This window comes from Anopheles marshallii, chromosome 2 (genome assembly GCF_943734725.1).
Source record: "Anopheles marshallii chromosome 2, idAnoMarsDA_429_01, whole genome shotgun sequence".
In the NCBI taxonomy this organism is placed as follows: Eukaryota; Metazoa; Arthropoda; class Insecta; order Diptera; family Culicidae; genus Anopheles; species Anopheles marshallii.
This window is the reverse complement of record NC_071326.1, coordinates 48,952,202-48,977,691: the sequence shown is the minus strand read 5'-3', so window position 1 is coordinate 48,977,691 and position 25,490 is coordinate 48,952,202. Positions and strand designations below refer to the sequence as shown.

Below are 25,490 nucleotides of genomic sequence, written 5' to 3'. Positions count from 1 at the left end.
TCCTTCGTCAATTTATTTTCTTTCCCGATTCCATCACAATATCGCGCATGACTAATTTGCATCCGGTGTTTCTTGCGTGTAGCGCCATTTACCATCCGGTTGCTGTTGTTTGCCTCGTTTCTTTGCCTCTTCCCTACCAACCTCACGCAACGCTAAACGCCGCTCTTTGCGCGTTCCATTATCCTCAGCCAGCTGGGTGAAGTAGCGCTGGCGAAAATTGTGCACCACTGTATCTGGCATTTCGAAAGCATTGAGTTCTGCTTCACTATCGGATACCTTCTCATAAGTTAATAATCGTCGGGAACTGTACCCCGACAGTGGTTGTTCGGATTTGGCTACCAACTGCAGGCACTTGTGACGAGGCACTACGTCAGAATCTTGATCCTTTCTGAAAGAACATACGCACGTAACATTATACATGCAAAACGACCTGCAAGAATGTGTGGCAATTGTATACCTCAACATAGGAAACCAGCAAACCAACCGACCACCAAGCTTTAGATGACGAGCCGAAAATTGTAGCAAATCCTTATACATCTCACACAGCTGATACGGCGAGGTAGACGGATAGTGCACTGCATCCTCCGTCATCACAGTCGTTTTACGCTGAGCCTTAAACTCAATTCTCTCCGTAGCCTCACGAATGCCATAGGGAGCTGAAATGTTTCCAAAAATAATAAATTCTCTGCACTGAAAGATTCTCAGAACCTACGTACGATCTGTGATAATACTGTCAAAGACCATATTTTCTGCCCAGATGCTTCGCGAAAAGTCCGCTATTAGTACATCAACGAACAATCCTCCGCAACTGTACTGCTGCAGGTTAGCATAGATACTTTCATCTTCCTCTCTGACCTTCTGATTTACTCGCGTTGGTTTCGATTTCCCATGTACGATCATGTAATCGATGTCGGCTCCGACTACGTACGCGCCAAACTTTGCCGCGGCAACGAGTAACGAACCGGATCCCGCAAACGGATCCAACACCAAATCGCCGCTTCGAACGAGTGCTTGGTTTGCCATCAGTAATGACAGTTGCGGGTCCATTGAGGTGTTCCCGATAAATTTACGATGCTTCAGCGATATTTCATTTATCATATCACGCTTCCCATCCGCTATCCAGCGACCGAACAGAACATCGTGCGGTTGTTCCGGAACATTCATTGGATCCAATCCCCAAAACTCAATATACCAGTAATGTATATCCGGCGTCTTCAGATTTACAGGCCCTTCCACCGGGAGATACTGCATGGTTTCGATTTTAGCGACCTTTTCCTTCTGGCTGAAGTGTTTGTTGTATGTTTCAACGGTTATCTTAAATGAGTTCTTTGCAGCAAAATGATTCGCAAGGGATTTGCGGTTTGTTTCGATGTAGTTGTCAAGTGTAGCGTGGAAGTTTGTTAAACCCTGGTTGGAATGTGCCCACAGCTCAAAAATGCATCGAAGCGACATTGATCGTGAGGCCAGCTTACGGGCTGCATCGTCGTTCGCCATTCCCACTACCCAAAACGGTCGTTCCGGGTTATGATCAGCTGATGTATCCATTTGAATGTTCCATATACGCATCAAGGAAGCAATTTCCTGTTGGAAGTAAACGAAGGTATGATATTACACACAAACGCTAGAGCAATGTAAGAAAACAATAATCTGATAATTACCGCCTGTCGGAAGTCTACGTGCTCTTGGGCAAACCAAAGGACGTATTTTTTCATTGCACCACTCATCTTTTCGTATCAATCTACTGTGCTGCGAGCACATGCGTTCCGATTTCACTGTAGCGTTCAACGCAAATGACATTTCTCACCGTTCTAGCACATAAACAAACAACATACGTTTTCTTCTTTCCGTGACATTGCTCTTGTTATTTTATTTCATTTGCAATAATGGAATATTGGAAATAAATAATCGTCCTTCCCCATCTTATGTCCGATTAACTTGAATGTGAAATTTACACGAAGGCATGGTCTGTACTTCCGCCGTGACCGTGCTCGTAATGCCCAGATTGGCCAAACCACCCCGCACTAGACCGCAGGTGAACGCAACGAACTGGAAAATTCCACCCCCAAAAAAACGAAAACATTATTCTGCACCAACATATAGAAACTTGCAGCATTCCCATTACCTTTGGAGCATGTTCTAGATACTGAGAGCCAGACGAGAGTCGAGTAAGAAATCGAAACGCATTGTCCTGCAGCACATACACCCCCTGATGATTAGTACGCAAATTGTCGATCTGTTTCCGGTAGATAGAACTCCAAAAATCAGTACATATAAACTTCATCGTATCCAGTTCATCCTTGAACCGTGGCCATTCACGAGTTAGCCGCTCAATTATTCTATACCCGGTAGTAAAACCAATGTATTCTAGCGTAGAAAGATCATTTTCCTGCAAACGATGAAAAGGTGAAGCAAACTATTATTTGGCTAGCTAGAAGTAGTGAGTACTCTTACTTGCCTTGCTGTTTTCTTTTGTTAGTGTATAGTTTACTATTTCCGAATGCAAGAATTCAAAAATTGCTTCCTCTGCCATCGAGATAGTGTATTTTCACAGCCTAGCTGAGGACGTAAAACAAAGTTCCGACAATCTTTGCTTCATAAACAACCCAGCTAGCCTAAAGTGTACGCCCTGTTTACACGGATAATCTGCGCACCCAACAAACATATCTTCCTGCACAAGGGTTGCAACAACATTGTTTTCATTTTGGGACGTTTTGGCATGACACACTATACATTTAGATTTCCAAGCCAGTTTTTATATGGACAACAAATTTCGCAACTATAATTAGTCTTTTCGATATGATTCGATGTGCCAAAATTGACATTTCACGGAATTTTGCATGCAGAATAACATTTCTGATAAGACTTTTCCTCATTGTGAACATTATTTTTCAAAACATTTTAGTGTAATTTTTTAAATAAACGTATAAATATCAATTTCGAATGTAAGCTTTTTTATGTTTATTTCGACAATAACAGTAAATTTTTACCAAAATTTATGTTTTTAATATTAAAATGTAACGTAGTTTTGGAAAAAAATTAAACTTGACAAATACCAACTTCAATTCCACATACAAAATTACACGAAATTGTCAAAACTTTGGGATTCGCGTATCTCGAATTTGCGTAACTCGAGTGTCGCGTAACTCGGGAAAAGACTACATTCTGCTAGACAGAAAAAAGATAAAAAATGACTGCATGCAATTTTATTAACTTAGACTAAAATATGTTCTATTAAACGTTTCCTATCAACGTACAGTTTTTTAATTTTTTTGTAGCTTTGTAATCTGGAAATAAGTATTTGATCCCTTAATACGACATACAGACGATGTTTTAGAGGACACTCGAGATACGCCGATATTCGAAATACGCGGATTTCTCTGGAACGCATTATCCGCGTATCTCGGGTATCGACCATATTTTACTTTTGTATGCTTCTATTGAGATATCTCGATGAACGCGATTTTCAATAAGACACTGAGACCAAAAATCTGGATTGAACTGCTGATAAAACAGCATTTTTTGACAGTGTCCCACGACTTTTAACACATTGAATTTTACCTAGTTTTCCACAGGTTTCCTCGAGATTTAGAATAGTTTTCGTTACGCATTTACACAATTTAGGCAGGAACTTTTCAAAGTTTTCCATTGGTATTCAAGCATTATTTATTACCGATAGAGCCTTGTTTCGCTGTATTTTATGAGAAGTTTTCGCAGTTTTCCGTGAGTTTTCCATGTGGAATTTTTTACCAGTTTTTTGTCTTAAAAAATGGAATTTATCCCAACCCACCTTCTTTCTTCTTTATCGGACACCACAACCTCAAGAGCTCTAGTTCGGCCATTTCTGGCTTTCTTTGATTAGAGATTGAGTTTATTACGCAAACAAAACTCTTATATTGCCCCGTATAGGTTACTGAGAAATTTTTAACTGCTTGCAATACAAAAATATTGAATTTTTGCTTTGTTAAATGAGCGATGCAAAAAAAAACACTTAGGCATTATGCTTGGTAGACCTTTTTTATTTAAAAAATTGTTATGGTACATCTTTACTCAGCAAACACATATTGTTCATTGTAAATGAATAATCAGTTTTGCAGTTTACACATTTAAAGTATTTTCATTCACTCTGACTGTCGATGTAGAATACGACTGAACGGTCCGACGAGAATAGTTTTCGCGCGTAAAAGGATGTTAAAGCTAAACGAACTCTCAAAAGTCCCATCCCCACTGATGCCCTCCGAAAAATGCTGCAGTAGGGAAAATTGTATGAAATACGACAGAAAAGGGTCGCTTAAACCTTGTCCGCATGATAGAGCTCGCTCATTTAGTGATGTATGTATCATTTGTATATGAACAAATTTCAATGTGTTGTTGTACATTTGCTCACATTAGTAAGGAATTGTTAAGACCATCTCAATATTTCGCATACTTTGTTGATTCCTTTTACGGCCTTCGATTTGCCTATCGATTCTAAATGAGGGGATTCAATTATAGCATAAACAAACCGTTTCCTTTCGAGTTTTGTTTCGTAAACATAATATGAACTAACAACACATACAAAGTGTTATGAAAAGATCTTGTATACATACGAGGAAATGGTGCACATTCCCAGACAAAAAAATCTGATTGGCAGGAGGTTATCTGCATTTTAAACTGAGGCAACAAATCTCTACATAAAAAAATTACTTTGTACATTCCGTCTCGGGTTGAACATAAGATGGTTCGAACGTGGCTTCCTACTGATAAGTCAGTCAGTATGTTTCACAAGATCCAAGTGAGCAGTGTCGTCAGTGAAAGGAAAGTAACCCATCATGACTAACGCCGAGGAGGAATACGCCAAGTTGGTTAGAGAACATTGGTCTTATCAATTGGTGCGCGAGTTAGCGGACGAACAGTTACATTTAAATAGTACGCGTAAATCTATCGCAATCCGAGATCTACATCCGAAGGCGCGCAATCATTTTATGGTGCTACCGAGAAAAGCTATAGATACTCTGCATGAGGTAAGAAGTGTCCTAATAGATCCTTTTACTAGCAAACCCCTTTGTTTTATTCAAAATGAAATTGTATTTGCTATATGTGGTGTAAAAACGGACGATTCAGTTGACCATCGAAGATGTTGAGCTGCTGGTGGACATGTATCAGCTGGGGATACGCGTTATTAAAGACATGGGACTAGATGAGGCGCAGTTCAATTTTGGATACCATCTGAAACCGCACATGAAGCGTTTGCATTTGCATGTAATTTCAAACGATTTTGATTCACCAAGCTTGAAAAGAAGACATCATTGGACAATTTTCAATTCCGAAATATTCCGGTCGCATGAAGGTAAGTTATCTAGTTACTTAAAGAGCCCACCAAGATATTAGATTGAATGGATTAAGGGTGAATCATTGTGGTAAGTTAATTTCTGCTAACACCAAGCTAAAATATTGGTTTTATTTTTACATGCAGCGGTATTGAAGGAGCTGAAGCAATACGGAAAAATCTATGAACGGTCGGATGCGCACATTCAATCGTTACGCGAAGGCCCTCTAAAGTGTAACATTTGTACATTTCAGACGGATCATCTTTACGAAATGAAGAAACACATCACCCTCCATGTAAATAAATAGCTTTCATTGTGTTAAGTGATTAGCCATTTTGTATTTTTCATTAATTCGTTTTTGTGCGGTTTGGTTCGTTATCGACCTACGAACAAAATCCATTCTCTTTGAATTAAACTCTATTATAGTGTTTCAAATAATAATTTGAAACATGTATGCACCGGTTGCAGTCATTAAGTGGTTTATTAATGATTGTGATTTCGATTAACGATGGAAATGTAAAAAAAAGCACAAAATATACTCGACGACGTGAGGACTTTCAACTAAAATCCTTTAAACGTTAACGTAAAACGTTATTTAAAAAAGGACAATGTGTTTTGAGTGTATGAAGTACCATGTCTAAAGTAGGTACTTTGTGTAGTACGCTGCTTTATTGGAGTAAGAGAAACGAGTACAAATTAACAAATCGATAACTTATGATGTAGTGAAATAAAAATTGTCCCTTGCGATAAACAAGGTTACCCCTCGAGGTAAACAAAACGGGTATAAGCACTGAAAAGCAATCGAGTAATCCACATTATGAATTCCTACAATCCTAGGATGTGAATAAAAAACAGGAGGACTTTATTTCGAATATCTTTTCATAAATGTCAACTGCATTACTAAACATCGTGGTTATAATAAATCGGGTTTACAAAGTTAGCAAAAAATAATAACAAGAGTTAGGAAAGAACCCTTGAAATTAAACACAGCACATTATGAATTCCTACAATCCTAGGATGTGAATAAAAAACAGGAGGACTTTATTTCGAATATCTTTTCATAAATGTCAACTGCATTACTAAACATCGTGGTTATAATAAATCGGGTTTACAAAGTTAGCAAAAAATAATAACAAGAGTTAGGAAAGAACCCTTGAAATTAAACACAGCACAGATCAGGAGTGAAATGGATATTGTTGTACCATGGATTAGGAAATTCTTGTAATTTATTTTGCCACTAATATGTATAAACAGGTGATAACAGAAAAGAGGAAAAATGTTATGATAAATTCAAAAATTAGTCCAGTTCCTGGAGCCTAGCTGCCGCTTCCTCGCTCTGTCTATTTCGCACTGAACTCTCCTACACTCTCCTATTGACCGTTCCCAAATACCCAGCTAACAAAATACAACTTTCTTAGACGTGACAGTTCAAATTTCAGTTGGCCGTAACAGATATAACAAAAACAAACTAAGAATGTAGCGTTTATGGTTGGCAAGTGAAGGACGAAGACGGGACGAAGGGGGCCGGAATAGTGTTAGGTCAAGTAGCTCATTTTAATGAGCTAAGCGCACCGCTCGCGCTCAACAAGACGAGCGTTGTGCACGAGATAGCTCGAGCCTCAAACAAGCGCATGAGCGCGTCGAGTGCGTTGAGCGTGTTAATCGCGTTGAGCGCTAATGCTTAGACAAGCGCTTTGAATTTTGTACGAATGAACGGTATGAGCCCCAAAGATTCTTTTAATTTTATGTTTTCAATGGCGCGGACCGGTGGTGAATTGGTAACGGCGTCGATCTTCACACGACAGGAGCGTGACAAAATCCCATCCGGATCGTTCCTCCGTCCGTCCATCCGGATACGTGAGAAATTAAGTCGATACAGCTTGGCCGTTTTAACGAAAAAAATGCTGTTTCAACGCTAACGAACAGTAACGATTTTTTTTTTCAAATTTATAATTGAATATAATTTCCGTATGTCCGATAAAGTGATATTAGTGCGTTACGCTGTTTGAACTAAAAATTGTAGACAAACTAATCGAACGCCAGAGATGAAAAAGGCATTAAAGTAAAAAGAAATTTGGTTTGGCGTTCAACCCGTTCATTCGTATCGTTCGTTGCTTGTTTGAGTTCGACGCGCTCAACGGGCTCGACGCGCTCAACGCGATCAACTGCTTAACACGCTCGATTGCTCGTTTGAGCGATAGTTTGAGCTTTGAGCTACCTATTTTTCTGCATTGAGCACTCTGAATTCGCTAGTTAGTTGAGCTGAACGATTGAGGTAGCTCTAGCGCTTTCGACCCAACAATAGACGGAAATGTGCATAAAAACAGGGAGCTGTACAGCTAGGTGGTACAGACTATGGAATAGAGCTCCAGTAATGAAGCTATCCGTTATGATGACTTGGATACGTCGAGGGTGCAAAGTCAAGGTCAAGCTCAATAGTAGACATCGAGTAGAGTTTATGGAAATAGGAGAAAGGGAATGCCCAAAAATCCGAACTGCTTGCCGGATTCCAGATGATTGTATTAAAATGGATAATATGCTTTAAATGTAAAAGGCATGATGACTTAAACTGCGCTATGTAGTATGCTTCTTTTTTAAAGTTAAGGAAATTGCAACAATGGAAGAATTCGATAACTTCGGTTAGAAAAGCAATGACTTTTTTAATTATTCAAAAATGTTCTTCTTTACATCTAGCAAACAATTGTTGGTTCAAACATTTATTACCCACATCAATTAAGTTCATTAGTCGTACCTTTCACTAGCCACCTACGATAGCTGGCTAGAAATTCGCTCAATATTCATTGAGTACACTGAGTGCGATGAAATTAGGTTTCGATCTTGCAGCGCCCTGTACAGCTCGAAGGCATTGATTTTCCGACTTACGGTAGGGTATCTAAAAATCGTAAAATGCATTAATTAGACGTCTTTGCGCTACAGCATTCCACCCAATTGCAGACTTACAAATGCTCACAGCTTGCCAGGAACGTGGAATCCGTAGGTGGAGTCTTGACATAGGATAGTATCTCTCGATCCAATTCCATCACTTCATCGTCGATTTTGCTTTTGGTTACCGTATTCCGTACGATTGTTTGATTCGTGCCGTGACCAACGTCGTAATAGAACGTACCATTAGCGGTAACCCGATATTGCTTACGATTCAAGATGACGGCGGAGAGAATATTTTTCAACAACACTTGCACCGAGTTGATGATTAATTCGACCGCCGCGTCATCGGCACTGGCCAGACCATGTTCCCAAGCACCCACAAGAAGTCGACCAAGTACCAGACCATTATCTGGCAGAAACAGTTCCTGAGCGGCATAGCGCATCGTGGGATGTGATGCACCGGCCACTCCGCATTGCGTCGATGAAGACTGTTCCTGGTCGGGAGCAGCCGGCTCTCGTGCAATGTAGTCGTACGGTGACATTGGCTCGAAAGTGGAACGATCCGATGACGACTTAGTGGAGCGTTTTCGTTTCTTACTGCTACGTCCATCATGCTGCTGCATCGACGACAGGCTATAGCTCGTTTCATCACCGATACTCCCGTACACCCCAGAAACAGAAACCATTTGCGACCCATCGAAATGGATCGTCGTGGATTGAGGTACCGAAACAGCGTCAATTTTGTTCAGGATGGCTAACAGGAAGCGGTTGTGCAAATGAAGTTGATTCGAACTGAAGAGCTTACGACATTCGAGATCAAACTCTTCCTTGGAGTGTTTCTTTCGAAACCAAAGCTTCATGTTGGCTAAGTACATGGTCCATTTGTCACCCAGCGCTACCATAAGGGCCTGCTTAGCGTTGTCCACTTCGCTATTTTCTACACTGTTGCTCATTCTTACGAAGTTTGGGGAACGTGCGAATGTTTTACCCTTGCCGTTTTTACACGTAAATAATCCCACGGAGCTCTTGTTTACAAACTGTTGCGATTGTCGATGAAATCGGTTGACGTACAAACTAAAGGCGCGGTTAAACGGTGCACGTTCATGCCGAACGAAGATTGTTGTAATAGAATTATCTTGTTTAAGGCTACACATTTTGTTTCCATGGTTACCAAAAATTTGAGAATTTTATGTCGATCCCATCCATTTACAAAAAAATTGTTAAATCATGAAACGTTTCTTGGTTCAGGTTTATGAAAATTAAAATTTTGTAATGTTATAATCGAACAATGTAGTTTTTGATTGTTTTTTATTTGCGAATACAAAAAGCATTTCCCACCATAGAGCGAGTCTCGTGTGTTTTTTTATTCAAATTTAGAGTACACTAGGATGGCCGATTTTGACTATTCGCCTATCATCCTATTGGCATATATACTCACAACGCATAGCAGTTGCCATGGTATAGGAATTTTTTATTGCTAATACATAATAACCGTACATTTCAAAATGCATACCGCACGTTGTCGATGTATATTTTACTATACTAGATATTTCAATAAGGATCACTTAAGCCGTACAGTTCTGTAAACTTTCGCCTTTAAAACGTATTTTCATAACATAATATATAACATACATATTGAATTGAGGCGGTTGAACAAGTTATTCTATAGCAAGACACGAAACACAGTACAAATAAAACACATAAAACAAAAAATGCAAATAATACACATATGTAGCAATTATGCGATGGCACAAGAAAATCTTCTCAAGTTATAGCTCGAAAGCCCAGAACAGATTATTAGAATACCAGTTTGGCGTGGTTAAGCTAGGTAGAAGAACGATCCATCCTACCAGCCCAAGGATATAGAAACCGATGAAAAGATACTTTTTACGGTGTGGTTGCGATTGCACCTCTTGAACGTCAGGAAACCCCATATGGTTGCAGAAGGCATGCACCACAAACGGTGCGACAAAATGTCCCGAGCGTACAAACAAATGTGCCGAATAGATACCAAAGATGGTAGTGTAAAAAAATTGGAAGAACGACACTATCAGTACCTCACGCAGCGGTCGACCATTCTGCAATCGCTCCTTTATATGATGCAGATGCGCCAACCCAAACAGAAGTGGCGTGATCAACATTGCGGTTGACGGTCGAAACGTTTGCAGCAGCAGGGGCAGCATGCAGGCACGAAAGGTAAACTCTTCTGAGAGCGGCGCGACAAGGTGATTCCGCAACCATACCAAATTACGCACGGCATTCATCCAGTACATCGGCTCCGAATAGATACGCCAAATGCCGTTCGATAGCTGCACGCTTAGCGGTCCAAGAAATAGCACCATCGTGAGGAGTAAGGGAACGAGCGTGGCGGTAAATAATCCCTCCTTCCGGAACCCCATTATCTGCCACATAGTGTAACGATGGAATACATCCTTACTGGTAAGGGTTAGCACGAAAAATGGAGCTACGAGCATTACCACAAACACGCTAAAAAATCGCCGCTTTATGGTCGAGGGATGGTCACTAAAATGGGATGATTACGTTAGTATCAATGATCTATCGGGCTATGGCATCAAACGTATGGTTATCAAACAGGCACATAATCTTACCGGTCGTGCTTTGAGTTCCACACATATAAGCTAGCGACATAAATTATGGATATCACAAAACAGGCACCAACCGATACGAAGGCTGGTAGGTAGATAGTTCCTGTTTCAATGCCGTCAGGATGCTGTTCCGTTGTTATCTCGTTTGCCATACCGGCAGACCAGATTCTCATGAACAGATCCCAACGCTGCAAAATAGGTACCAGCTGTTCCACTTTGGCATCCGTCTAGAAAGCTAAACGAGATTTGCTACGGCACAGGCGTATACTGCAGATTGGGAGGAGAGAACTAGCAAAAAGTAGTTGAATAATACACCTCCGATCCTCTGGTGCGGCAGAAAAATGTATGCACGGACACAAATGCTACACAAAGCAAATAAATAAAAAAAACAACAATAATAAACGTAAAACATTTGTCAAAACAGCACATCGTCAACAACTTCAAGGGTTAATTCTACAGTTCAGAGATTCTAAAGCAACAAACGCATTACTGTACCCGCGGGGTATAAATGTTGCAAGCTTTATTATCCTGTTCCATTTTTAGGCGATATATAACAAAAACTGGATAATAATTCGGTTTCCGTGCTATTTTAAAAATTCCTAAACTAGAAATACAAATGTGGTCAATGTCATTCAACTGACAGAGGCACTGCCGTCAGCAAACATTTTTTGTTTTGTGGAAACGTCCATTCCCTTTTGTAATGAAAATTCCATGTACGTAGAAAGTTTGTCACAGAATAATGGTAAAAAAGTGTTGCTACTACTAAGCTAATGTGGTAAGAGGACTAAACGGTCGACGATGTGGTTTGGGCTGTAGTAATGGTCCAATGGTACTAGTATTATGTTGTGCAAAACGAAGTGAAAATCCCTATCAGAGGAAAGAAAAGCGGAGCGCTCCAAAGTTGAGTTTACATACCGATCGATTGTGAAAGAAAAGGACATTGTAGGTGGGAGGAATGGCCTACAAGAACAACATTGGCGACATCGTACATCTAAACGTTGGTGGCACAAGATTTTCGACTTCAAGACAAACACTAACATGGGTGCCAGATACCTTCTTTACCTCCCTTCTAAATGGGCGCATATCAAGGTGAGTTTCTTTACTTAAACAATACAGTTGGAATTAGAAATAATGATGCTTTTTCTTTGTTTTGCAGTTTACGAGATGAAACGGATGCTATTTTCATTGACCGTGATCCGAAGCTCTTTAGTTTAGTATTGAACTACCTGCGGACAAAGGAGATAGATATCAAATCGGTCGATATCCGTGTGCTCCGTCATGAGGCTGAGTTCTATAATATTGCTCCATTAATCAAAAGGCTTATGCTATGTGAAGAGATGGATCAGTCCAGCTGTGGGGATGTTCTCTTTTACGGTTATCTTCCCGCTCCAAGTAAGTGGTTCCTTGACCCTCTCGGCGTCTTGGGTACTGGTTCATACTTCTACATTCCTACCGTCTTCAGATATTCCCATTCAAGAAATGCCCATCGGATTATCAGGATCATCGGGCAGTTCGATTAGTACTGGTACTGGGACCATAAGCTCATTCACATCCGCTAGCTCGTCAACACAGCAGAAATCGGACTCTGTTCCAGGTCCATCCAATATTCAACCAAGGCAGCAACAGCCGTTATATTCGACTAATTCGAACCCAATAGCAACGCAACATAATTCCACGGTGGCTGCTATTGCTCCTGTCGGAATATGTCAAACGAATCCTCGCCCCGGATCAATGGTACGAGTTCCGGAGCTTTCTCAGGGCGCACCAGGTTCATCTAGTGGGGGTAGTAGTGTTGGTAACGGCAATGGCAATGGCGGCAGTGTAGGTATCAACGGGGCTGGCACAGCGGGTGGAGCAGGTAGCGGTGCAAGCAGTACATCACGGCATGCGGGTCATTCCCGTAACTCATCATGGGATTTGCGCGTTTCGTATAGTGGCAATGGCAATCGTGGCAATTCTCAGTGGATGCCAGGCCATTCGCGAACGGCATCTCTCGACATGATGCGTCACTCCCGAAACTCATCCGTTGATCTGAACAAATACATACGTAACGAGGTGGGTTTGCTGTTTGGACCCGGAACAACCGGTAACGGTTGGGCCGATCCAATGAGGGTGCAAATCATCAAGGCGCACCATAACTGGATATCCGTGGCATATGCACATTTTGTCACGTGCTATCGACTGAAAGATTACTCCGGTTGGCAGCAGATTTTCATTTCGCCTTACATCGAGACCACGATCGAGCGAATCGCAATCAATGCCAAGATGAATTTGGCCACGTCCGCGGGCGAACAGTCGCACAGCAAGATGGTAGCAATCTCGTACGGCAGTCAGATTCGACTGTGGGGAATCTCGGAGGACGGTAGCAAAGCCGAGATCGGAACATTTAATTTGCACGTACGCGTCGAGTATCTTTTCTTCATCGGTAGCCAGCTGGTGGCCCTTTCGTCATCAGGAAAGATTGGCGTATGGCACTCAATGACTCAACACTGGCAGATACAGGATCTCGTACCAATACTTTCCTTCGATACCGCCGGTTCATTCCTGCTGTTGGGGTGTAACAACGGGTCCATCTACTACATTGGTAAGCATTCATCATCGAGTTTAATACCAGCAGCAGACTAGTATCGCTTATTTTCATTTCAGATATGCAAAAATTTCCACTGCGCATGAAGGACAATGATTTGCTTGTGACGGAACTGTACAAGGACCCATCCAACGATCACATTACCGCTATATCAGTGTACTTAACACCAAAAACGACAAGTAGGTGCTTCCTTCAATCCCCCGTTTTCATATTTTTTTCTGTGCAATGTGCAATGAACTCTATCGTGCGCACACACATTCTGCATCGGATTAGTTAACCTGTTAACATACTCGTGTCCTACTTGTAGTGCTAATGCCTCCCAGCCTTTTATGTCCAAACCCTTCCTTCACGTTGCAATTCGAAACACACGCAATATAATTTGCACGATTGCCCACAATGCTCACACTCTTGCCACCACCACGTCACAACGATAACCGCTCAGAGTTTGGCACCAGAACATCACTTGCACACGAACATACTTACTCTACGCTCTGCCACAGGAAATAGACATGCATGTTTTGAGGATTTTAAAATTATGTTCCGAACTATTTGAACGAATATGTGCATTCTTCATTTCACTGAAATTTTAAACATCTTCCTTTTTTACCAAAATGCTTAGTTTTGTTCATTTTGTTTTGTGTTTTATGATTTAAACAGATTGAAGCACAATATAAAAAAACCGACTACAGATCATTGTATTATCTGCCTAGTGATCTGCCGACTGTCGTTTGTTGGAAGTAAAGTGCAAGAATAATAATTTCGCTCATGGCGGACAAGAAAATATTTGCAAATTTAACGTGTTTCTGTTATATCTCTTTCTCTCTCTATTTCCCTTCCTATCGCTGTACTTGCGCGCGTGATTTTTGGCAATTGTTTGATCTCATTTCTTATGGTTTCGGTTTGATAGCCGCGGATCGCGTGAAGGAAGGTAAACTGTTCTTCCCTGGGGGAAAGCAAGTGACAGACCACACCGCTTTTTGTTGTTGTGAATGTTTTCTTTTGTTTTTGAATCTTGTTTTGCGCTAACGTGCGCAGAAATCTAATTGGTTTAATAGCCTCGTCATCATATCCATATTCACCGGCATGCGCGAATGTTGTTGAGTGTTGTTTTGTATTTCTTTGTTACATCTTACGAACGCACTAAATATTTTAATTTTTAGCTGTTGTTTCAATGTTCATTGTATAACATGATTATTATTTTTTTATTTTTACTTCTATTTATTTGTTTTTCGTTAGAACGTCCTGACCATGTCGACTTATTTTACCACGTAGCTGGATAGTCACAGTCCTTGCTACAGGGGATTGGTCCGAATGGGATTTTGGTTCGGTCCGTTCGTGTGAAGATTGGCGCCGCTACCATAATGCCACCGGACCTCCCCATAATTTTCATTTTACTGGGGTGAAAAGTTGGAGATGATTTTCGATTTTGTTTCGCATCTCAAAATTCAACCATAACATTGTCCAGTAACAAACTATAAAACGTCCAATTTAGAACCGTACAATAATTTGTACGTACATGCGAGATACGGATGTTTTTAGAAACGAAACTTGTACGGCAATTGTTCCATTGCATCGTATTTGTTTGTTTCAAACGTGTGATTTTTTTTGTTTCTTGTGGCGCGCTCTTTATTCTGCAAATTGGCTATTTTCATACTATGCATATTTTAACTTTCATTTCCATCGCTCTTCGCATCGATAGGCCTGTCGGGAAACTGGATTGAAATTGCGTACGGTACACGATCCGGGTCGGTGCGTGTTATTGTGCAGCATCCGGAAACGGTCGGTCATGGGCCACAACTGTTTCAAACATTCACTGTGCACCAGAGCCCGGTAACGAAGGTGACACTGTCGGAAAAGTTTTTAATTTCCGTATGCAGCGAGTACAACCACGTGCGAACCTGGCAGGTACCACGGTTTCGAGGCATGATTTCTACCCAACCTGGTTCCACACCCGAAGCATCTTTTAAGGTAAATTGTCCCTATAGCTAGTAATTTTTTTTTTCTAACTTGTTTTTATTTTACGCCTCTAAATTGTTCAGATCGTTTCCCTGGAAGCGGTTGATTCGACGTTTAGCTATTCGGCTGGCAACGATTTCGGCCCATTCGGCGAACAAGACGATGAGCAGATATTTGTCCAAAAGGTCGTACCCGATACGGACCAGCTCTACGTCCGACTTGCCTCAAATGGCGAACGCATCTGTTTGATACGATCTGTCGACGGTACCACGATCACGTCGTTCTGCGTGCATGAATGTGAAGGATCACGGATGGGATCGAGACCGCGTCGATTCATCTTGTCCGGGCACTGCAACGGTGCAATACAGATGTGGGATCTCACGACCGCACTAGAACTATCGAAAAAAAAGGATCAACCGAAGCGATGTATCGGAGGACCAACGGCCGACGAGCTGATCCGGGAGCTAGATCAGTGTGATTTAAGCAACAGCCATTGCTCGACTCCTTGCATGTCGCCGTGCCCTTCAGCATTCTCGAACACCATTGAACCTAATGCCGTGGGACGATTGAAACCTTTTAATGTGGCGTTTTTGAATCAATCAGCTGCAGCTACGGTCGGGCTTGGTGGTCTACAACCAACGCCGTTGCAGGGTCCGTCAGCGCAGGGGGTGGCTGCTGCGGCCGCTCCTATGCAGCCGATTATACCCGCACCACAACCTAATCAACCAAACTGATCTCTATTCCGCCGGCAAAGGGACATTTGAGAGTGGTTCCTGTGTTGTTATCTCGAGGTGGAATTTTAACTGTTAATAATGGTGGAATATTTAATTGTTTTCCGCAATTGTGCGGATAGAAATGCAAGAAAACACTGAAACAAACACTTATACACATTCGACACAATATTGGGCTCGAAATATTCAATCTTACAAAATGTTAATGCTATTCAAGCTCTTATAACAAATATTTTGTCTCAATTCTCAGATTTACACAATTCTCTGAAAAGACTCTTTATCACGGACTAGATTAAAGAAAAGGTTTATTTAGCAACGTTGTCTTGTTTATTGTGCTTTTTGATGTAATGTTCATGAATCGGCTGTACAGGGCTTGATCAATTTCAATGCTGTTAAAATGCTAATGTAACTTAAATAACGCAACGGGCATATATTTTTGTACAATAAATTTTATTGCAATATCTTACCCTACCTAACCTTGCCACAGTGTTTATTCGCCAAGCTTTGCAAAAAAATCACAGATTGTTGAATGGTTTAAGTTGTGAGCGATTTTTAACGCAGTGACACCATCACTATCTGGAATATTATGAAGATCTGACCGGTATTTGACTAGCAGTTGTACAATAGCAAGATTGTTTGCCTCCACTGCATAATGTAAAGGAAACCGTCCACGTTTATCGGTTTTCGATTGAGAGAATTGAGACATCTTTAGCAGATATTCGATTTCAGCACGTGCAAAGAAGCTATTTCGTATCACTCTATGATGCAGGACGGTTTGGCCATTGTTATCACTCGCACAAGGATCGAACTGGTACTGATCAATTAACCAACAGTAGAATTCCGTGTTTAAAGGCATGTAGAAACTAATCGTACGGCCCCGTCCATCGCGTGTATTGACATCGAAACCATACACCTCGATCAGTCGTTGTACGAATGATTTATCCGCACCACCCATGATGGCATAGTGTAACGACGTCAGTTCATGCTGAAGCGATTTCGCATGGATATCAGCGCCCGCCTCTATCAATAATTCTCTGCATCGTTTGTTACCATTTTGCAAAGCGATATGTAAAGGCGTTTCTCCCAATCGCAACTCAGAGGTCACATCTGTGCGCACATCTACATTGCCGTATCGAGACAGTAAAAATCGGAACGTATCTTCATCCGGTTCGTCCACATATCTGATATAGCAATGCAGCAACAGTTCTCCAGCTTCGTAGCGACCATAATCGATGGTTAATCGTTCCAGTTTTTCCCGGCGACAATCGATAAGCGATAGGAAATCCTCTGTGTCAGCTTCGACGCTATCGTCTGGCAGCTGGCCTGGGCAATTTTTGATCCAGGAAGGTTTAACGCTTGCTTTATGGTTTAGTAAGAACTGTACGATCGGTTGATGACCATTAACCAACGCTTGCGATATTGCGGAGCATCCATGCTCATCGCAATCGTCCAGTCGTTCATCGAAACCATGCGCCTCAAAGAGATACCGAACCAGCTCAACATTTCCGCTCGAGGCAGCCTGAATGAATAAGTTTGTATCGTCGTACTCGTAATGTGGGTCCAGCCCTACTTCGTCAATCATCTGACGTACTGCAGTTAACTCACCGGCTTTACAAAGTTCGAACATTTTTTTGTATTGCTTTAGCTGCGCATTTTGCTGATACCGAGCTCGTAGTTCGAGAAATTCATCGGTCGGTTCAAAGCGAAGTCGCTCAACAAGAAAAGTGGCTAGCTCAATACGATCGTCCTCAACGGCATTATCCAGCGCACTGTTATCAAAAATGTACCGATATGGCGGTTCCCTTGTAGCCAAACCTTGCTCCTGAGCAATTGTCAGCAGCCGAAAGAGCAGAGCGGTATCAAACTCCTCGTACGCTGATAGACAGAAGATATTTTGTTGGTTAATCTGGTAATCGGATCGATTGTTCAAAATCCACTCAATGAGAGTGGTGCAGTTATCGGAGATGCAATCGTTAAATACTTCGGCTAATTCGGATACCGGCATGCCGTGCAGTTTTGTCTCTTGGCTCGAAAGCTTGGCATCTTTGGCTAACAGACGATCTACAAGCGACCAATCATTTCGATTTATGGCTACTTGTAGCGGTGTCCAATTGTTCAGCTGGCGAGCGCATTGCTGGTCGAAGGGAATTCCTGCAGATAGTAAAATATCTGCAATTTCTGTTGAATTGTACACAACATGCAGTAGGTTACGCTGCAGACAATCGCGTATCGATTGCAATTCCTCCGGAGTACTTTGACGTACTGTATCCACATCATGGTGAAGCACTGCAATCGCTACCGAGCTGTGCCGAAACAGCATAAGATCTAGTAAACCATACCCGATACGGTGGTAGTTTGCGGTATCGATCAAATGCGAATGTTTTGCGAGGTATTTTGCTGCCAGCAGCATTTGAAGTGTCCGATGTTTTATACGACTACGCATTGAAAAATGTTTCGTATGATCGGAGTAGTCCATACACACACGCTCATAGCAATACTGCTCAAGCTCCTCCAATTCCTTGCTCTCTGGTAGTGCGATATTTTTCCAAATGTATTTTTCCAGTGCATCGATCCACCAGTATGATGGTTTACCGTTCTCTTCACTATCAATGTGACCATTAACAGCTTCCGCCAAGACGGTGAGTATAAACAGGTTGCCAAATAGATCTTGCCCCATATTTCGGCTGTTACCGGCTGTGATGGATTCCGCGAGTTGCCCCATATTAACGTTGCTTTTTTTTACCATCCGGGATAAACAATCTTTCCACTGATCTTCCTCTAATTTTGGCATAGAGTGCTTCATGGCTAAATGCTTGCAGTTGGTTGCAACCCGTGTCCACAACAGATCATCACCTACGATCCACACTGTCATATGCTGACGAATGCTATCATCTATTACGTTTAAAAACTGTACCAACGTTTGCGCTATTCCATCCGAACCATTGTCCGCAATGGCGTGATCGATAAGTAGTACCAGTTGAACGGTAGCTAACATGTTCCGTTCTGCTTCGTTTCGAACACCAAAAATGGCATTCAGTTTATCGAGCACGGTTGTATCAGGTTGTTGTAAAACTTTTACTACATCCACTGCTTGCACTTGCACGATCAAGTGACAAGGATCAGCACGCCTAACTGTGGCAGCAAGACGTTGCAAATAGGTACTACTCCCATCGGATACATTGGACACCAGCACGTTCAACCAGCATGGGGCTGGCGGAACCGAATCGTACTCATTCCAGCAACTGATGGTAAAGTATTTGCTGATCGGCGTTGGGGGTCCTCTGCTGCGTAACCAAAACACCATCCCGTAATCCTTCACGAAAGCTAGCTCGTGAATGGTTTCGTGATCCGGGAACTTAGTCTCGAATGGAATATCTTCACTCACCAGGAACCAGGTATCTTGGGTGACATTTTCCAACCGATCAACGCAACACTTTTTGACGTACAGTAGGATATTTTTCAACATTGCTTGTCTAACCACTAGGAGACCCAAAGGTGATCCCCCTTCGCACGCTTTCAGTAGACCGCATAGATCATGTAGGTTGATACCATTTACTGGCTTTGCATCGATAGGATAATATTCTTTTCTTGACAAACATGCTACTGGAGGCTTGTTCATAACCGATTTGGGCAATAATGTGATCGTTTCACGTATTGTTTGTCCATTACCCATAGTAATTTCGTATACATCTTTGTTTCTCGCATCGCACTGTTCACGGGCGGCACTTATCATACAAAGGGCGTTGGTTGACAAGGACAATAAATCGAACAAATGAAAATCATTATCGTTCAATATGCTAATACCATCAGCATGTTCCAAAGCTGGCCATTCGTTTGCGATGTACAAGTAATGCTGGATCGAATATGCAGATGCCACGTTCCAGTAACGTAGCACTAGTGCGATGTCTTGCTCTCGTGTGTCTTTCGACACTAATTCGAACTGAGCTTTAGTTAAATGGAATTCTAGGAGTGCAAGTTTCATCACATCATTCTTCTTATCGGATATTAGCGCCAGCATGTAGTTGCGCAAATTGCGATGAATGTTTTTACCGTGCACAAAACTGATGCTAGTATTTGGATTGGTCACTTGACTGAAAGTGTATAAAAGAATAGCAAAGGAAATAATGAATAAGAAGTGTGGACTTTCTAGTTCACCGCAAATACTTACTGGGCAAGAATCCATACTGAAAAACTGTCGAACGCGTTTCGCAATTCACGTAATTCGGCCGATGAGCTCATATTGTTGCGGTTTTCCGTTGGGAGCATGTGGTTGTACTAAAGTTATGAGCCTTAATGCAGTGGTACACCAACCTATTGTTGCGGTATGATCTCGGATTAAACGCACGATTCACCTTTAAATGTGATAAACAATATCAACACTGACAGAATGCTTAAAACGGAAGTGGCAAGTTGAAACACTGGTGATGTCATCCACATGAATTGAAGGGAAGGAGACACACGGCCTTTTCGGTATGTTACTTACATCACCGAATGATTTGCACGGTTGCAATGCGCATGTTAAATTAAATTTTCTTATATATAAAGCGAAACATACGCGAGATTTCTCTAATTCTTATCAGCACATCAAATCATTTTTTTATCTAAAAACACTATTACGATTGCGAGTTCATTATCACCACACGAAAAAACAGCAGCCACACCTGTGTGGATTTACTTTTGATTACGTTCGTGTCTGGATTACCTTTTATTGGATCACATTATGTACAAAACAAGGAGCATGTAGAGATATCAAACAAGACAGACAATTGATAAATAAACATGATTTTGTTGGTCACTGGCGACCAGTACAATATCTTGCATGCAATGCGATCGAATGCAGGCCAAAGCTGCACTGTTTGCGCAGGAAACAAATATGTTGGGCAACTGTCGGATTTTTTTGAATTCGTAATTTAAGCTCCGCTTGCGCGACGTTCAATTTGGTGTATTACTATCAGCAAGAATAATCGTCGGCATCATAATCAGGAACGTAGTAGTAGTCACGATTAGCCCGATGGTGGAGTTCAGATTAAACAAATGGCCGTAATGAAAGCGACAATACCATCCGTACAATATGACCGCAGTGACTGCTAGTGTGCCGATGTAGATAAAGTACGTCCCGTAACGCGTGCCGGACCGATTATCCGTGTCTGTGCCTCGGCGATCGGTCGCCCCATCCGTATCAATGCCGTCACCATTCTCTAAACCACCGATCTGACCATGCGCTGGGTTTTGATTATCCCCTATCGATCCTTCCAAAGGGCGATCGGTACTGACACCATTGAGTGCCGATTTCTGATTGTGTATCAGACAATGGACAACACAGTTATCGAACAGACCACAAGCAGCGAGCGTCTTATTGTCAGGTTGCAACACGTGCCCGTTGAATACTAATCTGACGAGTTTATGGGCTGCCAGTTCAAGGGTAAAGTTTCGTCGCTTAAATTCACCAATGCCCTCGTTCAAATTGCCCTCTACTAGCTTAGAATCGTCATTCAAATACTTCAGCTTAATTCTAATCGGTTTGGTAGGCAATGGGGGTTCCGTTAAAGTGCTGCTTGCAGAGGCTGTATTTTCAGTACTGCTATCAACGCGATCAGAAGATTTTTCTCCCTCTGGCTGGCCAGCGCAGGTGCTAGTAACGTTCAACCTTTGACGCAATCCGGTAGATACTACCGAGTCGATTTGCGCGTTTGGGATGGGTTCAGGGTCTGTGGCATCCATCTGTCGAATAATTTCCTCCGGTCCGCGATCGTTAAATGTGTCAACAACTGGAGCACTTACAACACCCGGATAACCTTCCGTGTCACTTAAATCAAGCCCAGTGGCCGACTCTGAAGCTTCCGTCAGGATGGATTGCGTGATGTTATCAATCGATGAGGCTATGCTGTCGTTTTCGAGATCAAGCTCTTCAGTTTCTGTCACATTCGATATATTGGACTGCTGTGAGGAGCTGCGCACTGCAATTGGAAAACATTAATGCTTAGCGTACAAGCTCGATACTACTGTCGATTTTACTGGTCACTTACGTATAATCGTCGTAACGCTATGTGGTTGGATGCTATTCAAACGCCCCAAGTTGTTTTCAATCACGAGCACTGCTGCATTCGGACGATCTTCTCGGACATAGGTCGAACGCCACGCAAGATAGATAACAATCAGCACCAAGACCCTTAGGATCCAATAGTTGAACAACTCGTCGGTCTCGTCCAGAAACGGCAACATTTCCCCGTAATAAAATTGATGTTACCAGGGTAACGCGGCACAGTTAGTGATCCAGCTAACGTGCGTTTAACAACCAATCCGTTTCTGGTGTATCCGTGGCAATGGGCACATCCTGGAAGGAAGGGAATATGGAACAACTTTTACTTCATCATGCTGACATCACGGGCGGAATGTAAACAACAACAAATCGCAAACAAATGATGCGCCTTACATAAGCTGAATCCCCGTTCTGTGAGCTATGCTATTGAGTGCACGGAGTAAACTAGCCGCAGGCGTTTTTCCAGCTGTATACGTTCAAAGTAGACACGCTGTAGAAACTGTGCCGAGGAAAATCTGTTTGCTTAAATCTACGATTCGCTACAGCTGGGTTGACCGATCCTCGAATGACCTTTCGTTTCTTCAGTGTCGTGGACACACTGCGCACTCGTGAAATGCAAACACCTTGATGCTTAAACAGCAAGAAACAGTGTGTATAAAGTAACCGATATTGCAACAGTAATTGGCAGATTTTGTAGAAACTTAGTTTTCACGCAACTCTTCTAGTGTTGTGATGACGAAAATTTTGACGTACATTTATTTTCCTTTCTAAATTCCTGTCCAAAGCAAAGATACGCACTGCAACACAGGCTGGTTCATTGGGTTTTTTGATCGAGACTTCACAGTTCGTCTCGTTTGACACGTGGATTGCGTTTAGTTTCTAAACATGCAAACACTTTATAGCCGATTTACGTGAAGCACCGGCCTCGATAGGATTATGTATTGCAGTTAAAGTAATACAGCGAGTATTAAGGTCAATCCGCTACAATTTCACACACATGGTTTGTTGAACCATGCGAGTATTGTATGCTACTGGATTTTATTTGAACTCTCCTAATTCCAGCATGATAGCTCCGCTTTCTTTGAAATACGAACGCAAAAATCAGCGACCAAAAATCAGTCAACTGTCAAAAGTTGTCCGATTGAAAAGAAGTGAACTGTCACAGTCACATCCATCATGGTGAATAGAAATGGCTGCCATACTTGACGTGTATCGATGTGTAGCAGCCTTGCCTAGTTTTACAACAAAAGAAGAAGAGGAATCAACGAGGTTCTTTTCGGTCATCCACGCTGTGACGGCAGCAGTCTGGTAACTAGCTCTTCGACTATTTTTCCGTGCAAATATATCGCCAGTAATCCCACGCTCAAGTATCGCCGTGCAAAAATTGCTCGTATGCCATTTCTATTTCAGCAGTACGTTTGCGTGAAGCGATCACCAGCCATCTTGCTCGGTAGCTATGCCGAAGAACAAGGGAAAGGGAGGTAAAAACCGTCGCAGGGGTAAGAATGAGAACGAGTCCGAGAAGCGCGAATTGATCTTCAAGGAGGATGAACAGGAATATGCACAAGTCACAAAAATGTTGGGCAACGGCAGACTGGAGGCAATGTGCTTCGATGGTGTGAAACGACTCTGTCATATCCGTGGCAAGCTGCGAAAAAAGGTAAGCCCGTTTTCCGGAATCCGGAAGGTGGTGGCATGTATGTTTTGCTGTGCGGACAAAGAGTATTCGCGAGAGTGCGCGGAAAACATCATCGATGTAAAAGGTTTATGCTGATGGCTGATGAGTAATTGAGGAGCGTGCTAGATCGGGAATATTCCGCACTAGAAGGGATGTTTTCCCGTAGTTGATTGCAACGGGAGGGGGAATCATTATTTGCGCATTGTCTTTACGATTGCCAAAGGAAATGTAGATCAATCAAGCATGTACCACACCACACTGATGGTGGACGTGTGTAGTGGAGCAAATGTAATTACTAAGTTGATGCGCGTGTATGCGTTTCTGAAATCTGCTTTCTGTTTACATTTCGCAGGTATGGATCAACCAGGGCGACATCATTTTGATAGGTCTGCGAGACTACCAGGATTCTAAAGCGGACGTTATTCTTAAATACACCCCGGACGAGGCCAGAAATTTGAAGACGTACGGCGAGTTCCCAGAATCGGTGCGCATCAACGAAACGGTGACATTCGTCGAGAACGATATGGATGACGACATCGAGTTCGGTGACGATTACAGCTCGTCAGAGGAGGGCGATGCAATCGATGCTATCTGATCTGCACGGCGAACCCAACAACCGATGTAAAATTTCACGTCGTGCTGCAACGTATGAAGGCAAGAGTAGCAGCAAAACTGTTTAACAACAAACTGATCCACCACCATTAATTAACAACAACGCTACACTCGGGAGATAACTGGTGCAGAAATGGTGTGTGTATTGCTGTGAGTTTCAGTATAAATATTGTCAGTGTATCAAAAAGTGGGTGAAGTGAATCGAGTATAGGGATGACACATTGGGAGTGATGTAGCAGGAAGTGAAATATTTGTGTTGTATAAGAAGTTCCAAATTTCCAGCTGAGAAGAAAATCGTTTATATAACACAGAAACGTACATAAACCGATTTGTTCTGTGTCGCTCATTTCACAAAGAAAATCGTGTGTTATTTCCGCTAAGCAAGCATTTTGGAAATGTGTGAATCGTGACGAGTAATAATCAACACTGAATTGCGTGAAGAGCAATACGCTTATCGCTTGATTAAGCATGGTAGTAATTGTTTACTAACAAGTCTGGACTGGCGCTCCAAAATTGTTAACAGGAAATGTACCGTATTGTAGCGTGTGTAATACCACCATCCATTTATATTATTTTCGTTTCTTAATAATCCACATTTTGCACCATTTTGAATCTTTGTTCTAGAACATTTATCCGATGTTAATTGTAATAAATTACAAACAAATTTAAATCTGAGCTATCATTAACATTTATTGAAACATTGTATCTCGTATTGGCAGCACTTGTATCTACACATTCATAAATCAATTCATATAACTTCACCCTACTTTTACACAAAAACAATTAAATGGAAAAAGGCAGTGTTATACACGTAAAACTACGGTTTAATGGACAGATTTTCTATTTGTACATCGTATGCCCTTTCTTATGTACTACATTAAGCGCCCTTGTTTTTTTAGTTTATCGAAGCTATATCCGCTATGTTTTAAACCCCCTTGATTTTGAGGTGATCTTTGGTGATGGTGCTAGAAACCTAGACCATATATCTCAGTCACTTGGGCTTTTGGGGCCGCCAAATTGTAAAAAAGTCGCCTCCTTTATGCACATCTCGTCCAATAGATATAAATTCGTTGTAAGGGGCTCTGTAT

The 25,490-nt window shown here is 41.9% G+C and overlaps 9 protein-coding genes across 9 annotated transcripts; 3 read left to right on the top strand and 6 right to left on the bottom strand.

Moving 5' to 3' along the window:
* Positions 1-51: 51 nt before the first annotated feature.
* On the bottom strand, positions 52-1,724 carry LOC128718076 (tRNA (guanine(10)-N2)-methyltransferase homolog). The gene is made up of 4 exons (XM_053811749.1): positions 1,659-1,724; positions 717-1,581; positions 458-656; positions 52-388 (listed from the first exon to the last, which is right to left on the bottom strand). Exons 1-4 carry the CDS (start codon positions 1,722-1,724, stop codon positions 52-54), a joined length of 1,467 nt encoding a protein of 488 aa, XP_053667724.1.
* Positions 1,725-1,920: 196 nt separating this feature from the next.
* Positions 1,921-2,530, bottom strand: LOC128706770 (trafficking protein particle complex subunit 6b). Its single transcript, XM_053801713.1, has 3 exons — positions 2,456-2,530; positions 2,123-2,386; positions 1,921-2,046 (listed from the first exon to the last, which is right to left on the bottom strand). The coding sequence occupies exons 1-3, from the start codon at positions 2,528-2,530 to the stop codon at positions 1,921-1,923; spliced, it is 465 nt and encodes a 154-aa protein (XP_053657688.1).
* A 2,278-nt stretch (positions 2,531-4,808) lies between these two features.
* Positions 4,809-5,613, top strand: LOC128718075 (aprataxin-like). The gene is made up of 3 exons (XM_053811748.1): positions 4,809-5,000; positions 5,101-5,326; positions 5,453-5,613. Exons 1-3 carry the CDS (start codon positions 4,809-4,811, stop codon positions 5,611-5,613), a joined length of 579 nt encoding a protein of 192 aa, XP_053667723.1.
* Positions 5,614-8,072: 2,459 nt separating this feature from the next.
* Positions 8,073-9,145, bottom strand: LOC128707200 (transcriptional adapter 1-like). Its single transcript, XM_053802150.1, has 2 exons — positions 8,268-9,145; positions 8,073-8,199 (listed from the first exon to the last, which is right to left on the bottom strand). The coding sequence occupies exons 1-2, from the start codon at positions 9,143-9,145 to the stop codon at positions 8,073-8,075; spliced, it is 1,005 nt and encodes a 334-aa protein (XP_053658125.1).
* An 816-nt stretch (positions 9,146-9,961) lies between these two features.
* LOC128707779 (CAAX prenyl protease 2-like) lies at positions 9,962-10,971 on the bottom strand. The gene is made up of 2 exons (XM_053802736.1): positions 10,802-10,971; positions 9,962-10,715 (listed from the first exon to the last, which is right to left on the bottom strand). Exons 1-2 carry the CDS (start codon positions 10,969-10,971, stop codon positions 9,962-9,964), a joined length of 924 nt encoding a protein of 307 aa, XP_053658711.1.
* Positions 10,972-11,753: 782 nt separating this feature from the next.
* LOC128707048 (SH3KBP1-binding protein 1) lies at positions 11,754-16,075 on the top strand. The gene is made up of 7 exons (XM_053801994.1): positions 11,754-11,887; positions 11,955-12,190; positions 12,261-13,382; positions 13,445-13,564; positions 14,293-14,313; positions 15,085-15,353; positions 15,425-16,075. Exons 1-7 carry the CDS (start codon positions 11,754-11,756, stop codon positions 16,073-16,075), a joined length of 2,553 nt encoding a protein of 850 aa, XP_053657969.1.
* Positions 16,076-16,562: 487 nt separating this feature from the next.
* On the bottom strand, positions 16,563-20,311 carry LOC128708966 (uncharacterized). The gene is made up of 2 exons (XM_053803948.1): positions 20,241-20,311; positions 16,563-20,163 (listed from the first exon to the last, which is right to left on the bottom strand). Exons 1-2 carry the CDS (start codon positions 20,309-20,311, stop codon positions 16,563-16,565), a joined length of 3,672 nt encoding a protein of 1,223 aa, XP_053659923.1.
* Positions 20,312-21,004: 693 nt separating this feature from the next.
* Positions 21,005-22,294, bottom strand: LOC128708596 (transmembrane and ubiquitin-like domain-containing protein 2). Its single transcript, XM_053803575.1, has 2 exons — positions 22,099-22,294; positions 21,005-22,029 (listed from the first exon to the last, which is right to left on the bottom strand). The coding sequence occupies exons 1-2, from the start codon at positions 22,292-22,294 to the stop codon at positions 21,005-21,007; spliced, it is 1,221 nt and encodes a 406-aa protein (XP_053659550.1).
* Positions 22,295-23,553: 1,259 nt separating this feature from the next.
* On the top strand, positions 23,554-24,385 carry LOC128719229 (eukaryotic translation initiation factor 1A, X-chromosomal). The gene is made up of 2 exons (XM_053812852.1): positions 23,554-23,772; positions 24,143-24,385. The coding sequence occupies exons 1-2, from the start codon at positions 23,569-23,571 to the stop codon at positions 24,383-24,385; spliced, it is 447 nt and encodes a 148-aa protein (XP_053668827.1). The 5' UTR covers positions 23,554-23,568.
* Positions 24,386-25,490: the final 1,105 nt, after the last annotated feature.